General features: G+C 42.7%; 1 protein-coding gene across 2 annotated transcripts in view; it reads right to left on the minus strand.

Annotated features, from left to right (window-relative positions):
* Positions 1 to 13,354, minus strand: part of LOC122795533 (TAR DNA-binding protein 43-like) — a 67,697-nt gene extending 54,343 nt beyond the window's left edge. The window contains exons 1-2 of one of the 2 annotated variants that reach the window (XM_044063735.1): positions 13,000 to 13,354; positions 12,683 to 12,923 (exon numbers count right to left, since the gene is read on the minus strand). In XM_044063735.1, coding sequence (XP_043919670.1) covers positions 12,683 to 12,920 — 238 coding nt within the window. In that variant the 5' untranslated portion in view covers positions 12,921 to 12,923; positions 13,000 to 13,354. The remainder of the gene's footprint in view (positions 1 to 12,682; positions 12,924 to 12,999) is intronic. The other variant, XM_044063734.1, reaches the window with a different exon arrangement.
* Between the last annotated feature and the right edge of the window lie 551 nt (positions 13,355 to 13,905).

Genomic DNA, 13,905 nt, shown 5'->3' on the forward strand with positions numbered 1-13,905 from the left:
TTCTTTATATCTGTGTTTGCTGCAATTCTAGCTATTACCGTTGATACTCTCCCTGTATGAAAGGTGCAAACCTCACAAATGCAGTAATTCACATAATCTTGGACTACATGATGTTAATTGAGAGGAAGCCAGACGATATACCATTCTCAAAGGTGAACCCACACAAGCTGCCAAGTTCCCTGGATACAAGCACATACTCCACACACAACATCTAAAGGCCATTTAGAGGCTTGCCATCGCAAAATGTCAGTGGATGCAAGACAAAACCAGAGCACAATGAGAACCAAATTCACAATGGAAATGGAGAACAAACCATGTGTCCAACAGGAAGGATGAGGGTTAAAACTAATGCAGCCAAATAAGTTAATATCAAAACCAGAAGTAAAAAAAGGCAAATAAGGAAGCAGGGCTTCATCATGCTCAAGTGCATCGCTCCAGTATTGCCTGTAACCTCACTTCAGCACACGCCAATTTTAAAATAGCTAATCTAGGAAACTGGTTTCGGATGTCTTGACCAAATCAAACGGCAACTGTACTGTAGTACGCCAAGCATAATCACTTGTTTAACCAGCAATGGTATAATATGTGAACATCTAAACAGCAAGCTGCACAGAACCTCTCTCTCCTTACAACCATCACGATTTAAAACACTGTTTTTAAAATTAGCATACAATGGAATGACATCCTCATGCTGCTATAATTACAACAGTTATCTGGAAAAACTAGAGGTTCTTCCCCACTGTAGGATCTCTTTGGGTTGAACATGGCATGTCAACATTTGGGGTTTGGCTTTATGGTACGGAAAAGTACCAGTAACAGTACCAAAGACATGGGCACTCAGAAGCCACGTGGCTAAAGCTTTGATATGTCCTTAAGGGGGTAGTTACCTCCCAGTGAAGACTTTGCTGGGTCTGTGGGAGCTTTTAAAAACAAAACACCAACAAGTGATTTGCATCTCATACATTTTTACCTCCCGTTGCGTACATACATGATGCAACACATACTGAGCCAGTGGACACAGCCGTTAAGCTGAGAGGTTTGTAGAACTTACCTGTCCCTGCCACACTTCACAATATCCCTACCACATGTTCCCCACCTTGCATCTCTAGAGAGCATGTCATATGTTTTAAGGTCAAACACACAGCAACAACCCAGCTTCATCCTACATGGGCTCAAACAAGAATTAGTATCACCAATTGATACTACTTTCACACTAAGCACAGTCTGTCCAGGCTGAATGGAAAATCAGCCACAGTTATCCCCTTGCACAAAGGTGGCATTTATACGGACCCCAGGAAGTACAGACCTATCAGCCCATCTAGCCTCATCTGCAAGGTCATGGAGAGAATCATGGACCTCAACAAAAGATATAGGTAATCTTTAAACACTAGATCCTTCCCAGTTTGACTTAAAGGGGAGATCATTCATGTTAAACCCGGTGGACTGTCACAAGGGCCCTAGACGAGGGGAAATCTGCATACAGTCTACCCAGACCTAACAAAGGCACGTGATACTAGCCCACACTCTGGCATGACAAACTCTCCCAGCTAGATATCAACCTTTATATTGTAAGACAGGTTGTGAACCGACTCACTGATGGAACCCATACAATCATAATACAGGAATCCATCTGCAAAAGCAGACCCGTTAACTAGTGGTGTTCCGCAAGGAACAGACTTGGGACATATACTGTTCATCTATTTCTCTGCAGTACAAGCTAAACCCAAGTTAATTTGGCTGAGTTTGCAGACTACTGCAAACTGGTTACGGTCACAATCTCCAAACGATGTCAACACCTTTCAAGATGGTCTTAAAAAATGAACTAGTGCCAAACTCATGGCCTAACTCATGGCCTCAATACAAGGTTCCTGCAAAATTACCACATCAATACGCCAAGTATCTGTGATAGATCTGGGCACTCAGGTTGATGGCAACCTTGCCTTTGATTACCATATTTCTAGTGGTAAATATACATGTCTTATCTCACAAGTAAGAGCACTGTCTTGAGAAAAGTTACCACCTCCCTGTACTCTTCACTCATTAGGCCAATAGAGTGAAGCACCCCTTTTGTATGTTACATTTAAAGCACCTGCAGGAGACCACAAAAGTTACTCAAGGTCTTTAGCAGCTATCCTATGTGGATCGGCTGAAATCAGTTACTTTATTCTGTTTCAGACAGAGTGCTCAGGGGCAATCTTTGCCTTGCATACAAGGTGATCTCGGACCCCGATTTACTGGAAATGCTGAGCATCCAGAAGTCAAGCTGCACATGAATTACTTGCTCCAAGGAGTCTAAACCTGGTATGGGAAGTCAACAGAACCTACTGGAGGTGTAGATTTGTCTCCCAGAGGTTAGCGACTTTGGAATAGACTCCCACTTCACGTCAAACACAGCGCCCCATTGGCCCTCAAACACAGCGCCCCATTGGCCCTCAAACACAGCGCCCCATTGGCCCTAACACAGCGCCCCATTGGCCCTCAAACACAGCGCCCCATTGGCCCTCAAACACAGCGCCCCATTGGCCCTCAAACACAGCGCCCCATTGGCCCTCAAACACAGCGCCCCATTGGCCCTCAAACACAGCGCCCCATTGGCCCTCAAACACAGCGCCCCATTGGCCCTCAAACACAGCGCCCCATTGGCCCTCAAACACAGCGCCCCATTGGCCCTCAAACACAGCGCCCCATTGGCCCTCAAACACAGCGCCCCATTGGCCCTCAAACACAGCGCCCCATTGGCCCTCAAACACAGCGCCCCATTGGCCCTCAAACACAATCTGGACAATTTGATGGGTCACTAATTTCACCCAGGGGTCCACTTCTTTCCCCGTTGGACAGGGGCATGGCACTAATGTAATAAGATTATTCTCATATCTGTTAAAGCAACTGTATGCTCAATGGTATTCTACAAACTTTCAACAGTTTACAATATAAAAACAACCTTAGAAAATGAAACTACTCGCGTGGACCCAAGTGTAAGCTCCATTTACTAAAATTACTGTACTACTAGTAATTTGGAGTGGCTCCACAGGGATAAGATTGACACCCTAACCCTGCATGCTCAAGTTACAAAATAGCAACATGCTAAACATCCTTGCATGTTTACTTTGAGAACAAACCTAAGTAACATAGAAACTCCTTTTACACTAGCCCTATCCACGGAAACATTATGGGGGCATATTTTGTACATCACTAAATATTCAGTTCAAAGTAATACCCTACATTCCATTCCAAGACGGCTTCAGCTTCCATGCCCTGAATGGTGTGAGGGTATTTTTTCAAACAGGATGACAACACCAACCCAGAGTGGTTCCTGTCCATAACATTACAGACTTGGAACAAGGAACAACTTCAGTACAACAAGCGTTATGTAATGGAACACAGACAGGAGTCCCCATGGACTACGATGTTTGCAGTGAGAGTAGGAACAGGTGGAGACTACCCTGGACAGGTAGAGATGTGCTCCAGAGAGAAGAGGAATGAAGGTCAGCAGGATTAAGACAGAATGTGTGTGTGTGAATAAGATGGAGGATAGAGGAATGATGAGGATGCAGGGAGTAGAGGTGGCGAAGGTGATGAGTTTAAAATACTTGGGATCAACAGTTCAGAGTAATGGTGAGTGTGGAAGAGGGGTGAAGAAGAGAGAGTACAGGTAGGATGGAGTGGGTGGAGAAGAGTGTCAGGAGTGATTTGTGACAGACGAGTACCAGTAAGAGTGAAAGGGAAGGTCTACAAGAGGGTAGTGGAGACCAGCTATGTTATATGGGCTGGAGACAGTGGCACTGTCAATAAGGCAGGAGTCAGAGCTGGACGTGACAGAGTTATTTTGCACTGGGTGTGACAAGGGTGGATATGATTAGGAATAAGTATATTAGATGGTCATCCCAGGTTGGAAGGTTTGAAAACAAAGCCAAAGAGGCAAGATTATGTTGGCTTGGACATATGCAGAGGAGGAATGCAGAGTATATTGGGAAAAAGATGTTAAGGATGAAGCTGCCAGGTAACAGGAAAAAAGGCAGCTTAAGATCAGGTTTATGGATGTGGTGAGGGGACATGCAGGTGGTTGGTGTGACAGAGCAAGATGCAGAGGACAGGAAGAAATGGAAGCAGATGATCCGCTGTGGCGACCCCTAACAGGAGCAGCCAAAAGATGATGTAATGGAGCACTTCTCCCTGTGCCTACATTGAAAATGTGTTACAACCTGTTGGACTTTCCCAGTCAAAGACAAAAGTTCAGATTGGGATGGATATCCATTAGAAGCTCAGAAAGAATTAGGTGCTCATCTGAAGCATGAATAGCAACGGAAAAATAAACTAGTGTTTGAATCATATCTTGGCGACCAAAGACAGGACTGAGAATAAATGTTTAAAAAGGTATTTAAGACCGAGGTAAATAGTACGAAAGGGTTAAACATAACCACCTCTTCCAAAAAAAAAAAAAAACAGCTAACCATTGATTTTAAAATTGCAAGTAGCATTAAAAAGATGCACCCCACAAAGCATCAGAATTTAACTCGCTAATCAGCAACATTGGCAGTGCAAGAATGAAACCACTTCTGTTAAAACATTATATGAACAGTAGATATTACAGCAATTGGAGAAAACTACACACACACACACACACACACACACAGATAGCCATCTGCCCATGACCCCAGTAATTATGGTAAGACTGTTCAGATTTTTCAAAACCAAGACACAGTAGAGTCTCGATTTTATCCGAACTACTTTAGGTCCCAGTTAGTCTGGACAAACTTAACTGAACTGGAAAAAGATTTTTCTGCACTCAGGGAATACACTAACCCTAACCATTCAACACCAGTGGACAAGAACGACACGAACAGGCTACAAGCTCAAAAACATGCACAAGCAAATATGTACACTGACTATTCAGAACGTATGAATTTTTCTTCCTGAAAACTTTGGAAGATTGTGTTCAGATAATGGACGTGTGTTAACAGACTTTAATTTTTTCTTTACAGTAGAGATGCCAATTTTGTTGGGGGGGGGGGTGGCTCCAAAAGTACAAGGCATTAACAGCAGCCCAAGTTACATTTTCTTTTGCTGCTATGAAACTGTTTTTGCACTTGGTTGCCCTTAGACCCATAGCCTCAAAGAGTTTGCAGCACTCAAAATTAGAGAGCCAGGGATTTTATAAAAATCCAGTAATCTTGTTGGAGTCTATCCTACGGAAAAATTTGCTGTTCCAAAACATATACATAAAACACAAGCACACCAAATAGAAATCCACACACATACACCTAACCCTACACAAAACTATACATACACTATCAACTTAACCTAAACCCTAAGGTCCGGTCAGTCACTCACTATCTCAGTCACCTGACCCACGCCCCAACCCAAACTCACTTAACCCGCCCTAACCCTCACGTCCACACAATCGCACACTTACCTGAACCAGACCTGTAACTTTCCACCACAGCGCTGAAAATACCGAAGCAACAGAAACGGACAACCGAATTATTTCCCTAGGAAAAAAAAAATCTGTTTGGTTTCTTCGATATTTTCAGCGTTCGCTGAAAACGGGTCAATATTAGAACACTCGAAGTTTTGAAACTTTGGTGTTCTAATATAGACCCATTTTGTTTCCACGTATATCACAGCATTATAAACAGTGACTGCTGCAAAAACTGTAGTGACTCCATGAGAAACTACCTTGCCCAGGTGGGCTATACAAAATTCTATAATGTACAATTCTGCATTTTAGTTGAAAGCTTAAAAAAAAAAAAAAAACAATCAGATACAAGGGTCCCCAGTACATGGCCAACATCTGCAAATTTCATAAAGGCAACTGTCAAAAGATTGTTCAACAGGTTCATAGGTGTACAGAAACACTAGGGCTCTTAAAAGCCTACCCGTGCAACCAAAATGTGATGCACAAATTTGATAAGATGCAATTTACTGACCGTCTTTGTCCAATCCAGGGGTGAATTTCCCAGTTACCCATCCACTGGTCCAAGTTGTGCTTAAACAGGAATAGACAGGAACTCTGCTTGGCATGGACGGGGAGCCTGTTCCAGACATATTTGTCCCTCCAACATGTCCTATTTATAAGTAAAACTTAGCCTTCAATCAAGCAGTTCTGATGCAGTATGTTTTGCAGATGTGCAGAAGATTCATCAAAACAGGGGCCAGGGATGCCTTGTATGTCAGGCAGAGATCCTCTGATGTCTTCAAGATGCACAGTAAAGAGATGGGCCTTTGAGGCAATCAGCGTAGGACATTTACACACTATTCTGTCTGTATTAGACCTCCCAGAAGGTGTTTTGGTGATTGGGAGGGTGGCCTAATGGTTTAAGGCGTTTGCCTTACATACATAAGGTACATATATCTGAGGTGGATTAGTGGTAAATCACTTTGGCTATGGTGTGCAGGGTCCTGGGGTTGAGCCTTGCAGAGGCTGTTTATTCGTGAGGGTGGCCCAATGGTTAAGGTGTTTGCCTTGCAAACACAGGTGCAAGGTTGTCTCACTAGGGATAATTAGCTAGGCCTAAAATGGCTCGGAAGGACCGTTAGAAATGCATCTAAAAAATTTGCAATCCCTCCGCACTACACGCTCCAGACCTCAACCTCATTACTACAACAGAACAAGCTCATAACCCAGCATTTGCCCATGCTATGGAATAAACTTCCCATACATGTTAATACATCACCTCAGTGACCCTCGAGAGAAATCTTGATGTGTGGACAGGAACTAGAACTACAGGGCCATTAGCTTAGTACACACCTATGAACCTATACATGAACGACAGCAGTGTATACACGTAAAATCAGTGCAATGACAGGAGCTTTAGGAAGAAAGAGGCCCGAGTGCTAAGCACTGCATTGTGGGATATAGAGGCACACTAAACAAATCAGAATTACTTCAAGCTGCCAGACCTCATATGGTCAGACTAAGACTCAGAAATTACATATAAAAAAGTTATTTTTCCGTTAAACCCCTACCACGCGTCTTGGGACCTGGACTGGTGTCGCTCGCCCTGAAGGTTAAAAAAACAATTTACATTTTTTTTTCTAATAAATGGCTCCCTGCTTTCTTAAAAAGTCTTGTCACTGCATTTGCCTAAGTGTACAGAGTTGCATCAAATCTAATGTATACCGCAATGCATTAAAGTAAAATACTAGTGTATTATACTCGGAAATAGTTTTTACTGATTAGAGAGAGACAGAACAGTGTCAGCAGAGTCATGAGCTTTGCCTAAGAGACCCAATTAGGTACTTTTCACGGTTGGTTTCTGGCTCAGCCACGTGACTGAAATATTTCTTTATGCCCAGCGTTAGTGACAATGTAACTATCAAGCTTAGAACTTAAAAGCAACTGCTGTGCACGAGTGCAGCTAGAAACCTCAGTTCAGCTGTGTCTGAATAAACATTCATCTCCATTTGACAGCCAGTCCCCTACTGCTTGATTGGTCAGCCTTAACAGAAAAGGCGGAATCCTGAAAGGTCAATGGTACAGTGGTTAAGGTGTATGCCTTGCAGGGTTTGATTCTCACCACTGGCAAGAGCTTAACAGATTGAAGATGTATATTGTAGGTTGAGAGGGTGGCCTAATGGTTAAAGTGTTTGCCTTACAAACACAAGGTGCAGGGTTTTGAGTCTCACAAGGGATAACTGGCTAGGCTTAAAATGGCACACAAGGTTAGTTAGCTTAGTACTAACCTGATGTAAATGAGTTATTATTCTATACCCTGGGGATTACTTCTGTGTCACTACTAGACAGAGGCACAGTAAACAAACCTTAAAAAGGGCACAGCAAACTCAAATCAAAGGGTGGTGAAAGCCAAACACACTCGGGCTAGGCTTATAAATGCCCCAGGGCATATAGCCTAGTATGACCCTATAGACTAGTATGAATCTATGACTCTACTTTCTATAGTCCATTTCATACTTTCTATAGTCCATTTCATACTTTTCAACCATTATTTGTCATGGAGCTCAGTAAATTCTAGTCACTAAAAAGTACATGCCAGACCAGGTCCCAAGACGCGTGGTAGGGGTTTAACGGAAAATACCAAAAAAATAAATAAATAGTGTGAGTGGTGTTAAAATGTAGGAAACATCAAGCCATGATGAAACAAACATGTTTCTCAGGTCTGTTCTTTAAGATATTAAAAACTCTAAAAAACATATGTTTGGTATGGCCACATACATGCACCCTCAACTGAAAATCATATATTCATTTTTTTCAAAAACAGTGTGTGTGTGATCACACTTAGCCTGTTGGGGGAAGAGGCCCAAACCTGGAAGCTTGCATAAATCAAGCATGTTTATAGGTTTATACTAGGTTATCTGCCCCAAGGCATTTACAAGCCTAGCCCAAAGTTTTGTGGCTTACGCCACCCCTTATATGAAAAAATACTGTGCCCATTAGTTTGTCGTGCCTCTGTCCAGCAGTGACACAGACGACCCCCGGGGTAAACCTATGATCTTCCATCCACAGGTCAAGATTCCACTTGAACAGAGCCAGCGAGGTGCTCTGCCTCACATGGACCGGGATTTTATTCCACAGCATAGGGAGTCTGAGTGACAAATCTATCCCTCCAGCACGTCCTATTTATATCCGTGCTAAGGTTTAAGTTGCTTGCTCTAGTGGTTTTGGTGGATTTGGATTTTTTTGAGGTGGAGCATGTCCATTAATTCCGGGTTGGACATGGCCTTGTATGTCAGGCACATTGTCACCTCTGAGCAGACGGTATGCGACTGAATAGAGCTGGAGTTTCTTCAATCTGGCAGAATGACAGATTTTGGAGTCCCCTTATCCTTTTGGTGAGGAACTTTTGGGGTCTCTCCAATTGCTGCAGATGTCGGGTGAGATACATCCTGAATGGGGCATTGTACTCTATCATTGGTCTGATAAGTGAAGAGTACAGGGGAACAATGACCTCACTAGATCTGGATGTGAATCCCTTCATGATCAGGTGGGCAAAGGTCTTTCTAATCACTTTAGCAACGCGAGTGTCAAAAGAAAGGCCAATGTCAACCTGGGTCCCCAGGTCTCTTCTGTGCTTAGTGGATTGCCACCTATATGGTAGCTTGGGGTTACCTTGTTTTTCCCGAAGGGTATGACTATACATTTTTTGGCGTTTAACTTCAGGCCATGGCTCTGGCACCAGCTATCTGTTTCCGTGAGTCCCTTCTGAAGGATATCCGTGTCCGATGCACTTTCCACTATAGCGCCCAGTTTGCAGTCATCTGCAAACTTTGTCAGCCAAAGTCCTCCCATGTTGGCCTGTACTTCTGAGAAGTAGATGCCGAACAGTAGGGGGCCAAGGACCGAGCCCTGTGGGACACCACTTGTGACCGGCCTGGAGTCTGATATAGCGCCAGCAACTCTAACCCTGTGGGTTCTGTCCTTAAGCCAGTTGGCAACCCATCTTGTGACATATGGGTTTACATTTAAGCTGGTAAGTTCCCTGTGGGTTCTGTCCTTAAGCCAGTTGGCAACCCATCTTGTGACATATGGGTTTACATTTAAGCTGGTAAGTTTTTCTACAATACCCGAGTGGGGTATTGTGTCGAAAGCCTTTGCAAGGTCAAGGTAGGCTGTATGGACTGCCTTTCCCTCATCAATGGCCTTGGTGACTGTGTCAAAGAAGTCGACCAAGTTCAAAAGGCATGATCTGCCCTTGACGAAGCCAAACTGGGTCGGGTCCAATGTCTGCAAGTCCCCTATATCTTTGTTTATGAGCTCCATTATGATCCTCTCCATAGCTTTGCAGACTAGACTTGTTAAGCTTATGGGGCGGTAATTACCAGGGTCCGTAGAGGCACCGCCTTTGTGGAGTGGGACCACAGTTGCCGTACGCCACTCCTTGGGCACGTATCCTGTGGTAAGGCTGAGATTAAACAGCTGCCTTATGTGCGGGTTTAATTCCTCATTTAGCTCGTGTAGCACACAGCCGGGGACACCATCCGGTCCCATTGATGCTGTGTTTTTAGCTTTAGAGAGAGCAGCTTTCACCTGCGCATTTGAGATGTCTGGGGGGGCTACACTCCGCTGGGATAGTTATCTCTCCCTTAGGGGAGAGGGAGTTTGCACTGAACCTGTCTGCCAGTATGTTGGCAATGTCTGTGGGTTCAGTGATTTTTGTATCATTTTGGACTAATTCTGAGCATATCTGGGAGTTTCCACCCAGGTTCCTAACATAGCTGAAAAAGGCCTTATGATTGTCCTTTGAATCCATGGCAATTTTTCTCTCAAAATTGGCCTTAGTTGATTTTATGAGTGCTCGTTTTTTTTTACTAATAATGATCAGGGGTGACTTCCCTTTTATGGATTTTGTTCCATCATGTAATAGCTTTCTCCTCTTATTGTAAAGTTTGTTAATGGCTGGGGTCCACCAGACTGGACGTTTGCCCTTTGTGGAAAGGGTCTTGGTTTTATTTGGGATTGCCTGATCCATGCAGTCCTGGAGGTGTTCATAGAAGGCATTTGTAAGGGCTCCCGCAGCTTGGGTTGTGGTTTCCACTGGCTCAGGGGCCTTGAAGGATACCACACCAGTCTTGAGTATTGTGAAGTTTGCTTTAGAGAAGTTCTTCACTGTGGTCTTTTTTGTTTGGGGTGGGGGCGGGATGTGGATTTCCAGTGAGATTAGTTTATGATCAGATCTCACCAAGGAGGGATATACTTCCAGTGTGGAGCATTTTGTCCCCATGTTTGTGATAATGAGATCTAGTATATTTTCTCCTCTCGTGGGAACAGTGACTAGCTGTTCCATGGCATTTGAATTTATGAACTCCAGGAACCGTTGGGCTAGGGCTTGAGTAATGTTCCCAGTCTATATTCGGGTAGTTGAAGTCACCCAATAAGATGGTGTTTGGAGATACATTTATACCCTCCAGTGTCTTCAGGAAGGCTGTGTGGGGTTTCTGAAGTGTATTAACCCACCTCAGAGTTCATAGATTAGGTTCATAGATTAGTACTAGGCCAAGTGCCCTTGTGGAACATTTTAAGCCTATCCAATTACCCCATGTGAGAATCAAACCCTGCATCTTGTGTCTGTAAGGTAAACACCTTAACCATTATGCCAACCTCCCACCCCAGTTTGCGCAGGAATGAGCGTGCCCACCATGAATGACATGCTGGAGGGCGGGGATTAACAGCAATGTGCAGTGATTGACGCGCAATGCAAATGTAACAGTAAATCCGTGTCATGTAGGAGTAACAGTAGAATTAAAAAACAGATCATTTAATAAGCACAATAATGACATGAATGGCCTTTCCATTCAAATGTTCCACAAGCATCTTGAAAACCAAATACTGTTATGAAAGAAAACACATTCAAAACTAAATAGATATCAATCGTGGTTGACACAGCTTTTGAAATATAGTTGCTCCTCAAAGTGTTGAATTTCTTCATATATTACACCTTTGTAAAAGGGTTTAATTTAATAACTGAACTAAACCCGTACAAAGACTCTTATGTGAAATAAATGAGGGGGGATATGGAGCCTTTAATAATAACTTCAAATCAGGCAGCTCACAGCACAGCTACGTTTATGCCAGGATAACCTGTCTGCTTATGCCCTTTGTAGTGCAGTCCTAAACAGCATATAGTCGGTTTCACAGAATGACTCAATATTTTGCTGTAATGTGTACGTTTGTAAGAGAATGTAGGACAGGACAAGACAGAAGGCACTTTACCCTTTTAGAACCTAAACATAGTTACAAGGAATCACTCACACAACCCTGCACATGGTATGTCTTGAAAGCAAATGCAAGTCATCACTAATTTCATGATCTGTCAACTCTCCCTATTGAAAGGACGTCTTGATTTTTGACTCAAGATTTTAGCTCTCTACCTCTTACTTCATGCTAAAATTGGTGACATATGGAAAAAAGTGATGACTTAATAACAATTACTTCTTTCACTTCACAAAATGTATATTTCTCATTCTTTAATTGTGTCAATGTCTTGCATTAATGACACTATTTTAAAATGTGTTTGATTTTTAAATAAAGTAATGGTGATATGGCACGAAAAATATTTAAAAACTGCTTTATTAATGGCTAGACAGTCCATCCATCAACCCCTTTTCCTATTTTGCACGTGGAGGCAGGGTGTTACTAAACTAGTGATAATCTCGAGCCAACGTTTATACTGCCAGCCAATTTAGTGTCCAATTCACTTACGCAGGTCTTTGGAGTGTGTGAGGAAAGAGAGACCTGCAGACTACACAGAAGGCACCCCAAACTCGAACCGGAGAACCTCTTGCTAGGAGACAAGAACGGTAACCGATGCGCACTACGGACAGTTTGCAGTAACATGGGGAAAAAGATGAAAAGTAGCGTTGATAAACTCCTATACACAATAGTTATAATGTCTTTACGTACACTGGGACACAAGGTAAAGAAATACCACGACTTACGGGCACAGAACAGTCATCTGGGACACAGGAGCTGGGTATAATAAAAAATACAATTAGACATAATACCAATACATGTAATTCCATAAAAGTTACTTAAGACTCAATTCTGGGCACACTGTGGGTACTAGAGAGTACTTCGGTTAAAATTAAAGACAAAATACACCAAGAAGTACGACATCAGTTGAAAGCAATTAACCTGCGACACACTAAGATCTAAAATGTGAACTTTTTATCAAGAACTCTTGATACACAAAAACGTTTAAACGCAGATCGCGTTACACATACTTACCTTTAGGATAATTGACGATAAAAACAAGGTTAGACCAACCAGTCTCAGGGGGATGCAGAATTCCCTCCACTAGCCGGACTCCACGCGCTATCTGCGAAACAGGATTGCGGTAGCGCAACCCGCAGGCTCCTGGAAACTGAGCCGTGACTGTAGACAGGAGAACGGTGCCATCATCTTCTGTGGGGATTTCAATAGGCTCCTCATTCTCATCTTCGGTTATGCGAATGTATTCAGCCATCGCCTGTAAACATACAAAATCTAGTTAGCGTCACATATACAGACAACCTGTATCAAATCATCGCAAGTTAAGTGCATACAGTTAATTACAGTATCGGCTTTATCTCTAACGTTATTGCAATCCATATAGAACCCGGACTCGCTCTGTTCAGGTTTTCCTCACGCGTGCTTCAGGCCCAAGTCGTTTATATAGCACAGCAGGCCCGTCAATTGAATCGGGAATATAACGGGTGTCGTCACTTTAAAAGCGGTAAATTTTAAAAGCTTGGTATTAGTGGCGAAAAGTGCTTTAATACCAGCTATGAATGGACTTTGTGCGCCTTCTTTTAGAGAAAAGGATAAACCCACTTTGGAGACCCTGTTTTTCAGACAACACACGGGGCCTAGTTTGGTGAAAAGGACACCTTACGTCACAAACGCATTGATTGCCTTTCTGTAAGGGGAGACTAGTTTACATTTCCGGCGAAAATGGAGACTACTGAATCACGCGTGAAGTGCGATTGTGATTGCAGTGCTGTTTTTTAAGTCAGTACGAAGGCTCGTGTACGAAATTCCCGAAGATACCTCTTAATTTTGGCTCAAATTTTACTGGCTCCTTATCTTTTTTCTAAACCTGGTAACATTTTGAGAAGCGATAGTAAGTTGCACTTATTCAATAATAATAATAATAATTAGAGTTATTGACGTCTTTTACTGAAAGAAAATGTACGCTAATTTACGTTTGTATTCTGTTCCTGGCTCAAGTTAATAGTACTAATATTTTAAAATAATCTCTGATTCGTTGAGAGCTATGTGCGTGAAGTTTGTTTTATTTTTTAAATCGAGTTAAACAAAACAACAGGTTTTACTTCTATTCCTCAATGATTTGCTGAAAAGCAAAACAATTTACTTGGGATGGAGCAGAACTTGAAGTATGAAGGGATATAATCAATCAATCAAATGCTATATAGTAATGGAGGATTAATAGGGATTGTGCAGACTTTATG

This window comes from Protopterus annectens, chromosome 2.part2 (assembly GCF_019279795.1).
Source record: "Protopterus annectens isolate FY-2018-M chromosome 2.part2, PAN1.0, whole genome shotgun sequence".
NCBI lineage: Eukaryota > Metazoa > Chordata > Ceratodontiformes > Protopteridae > Protopterus > Protopterus annectens.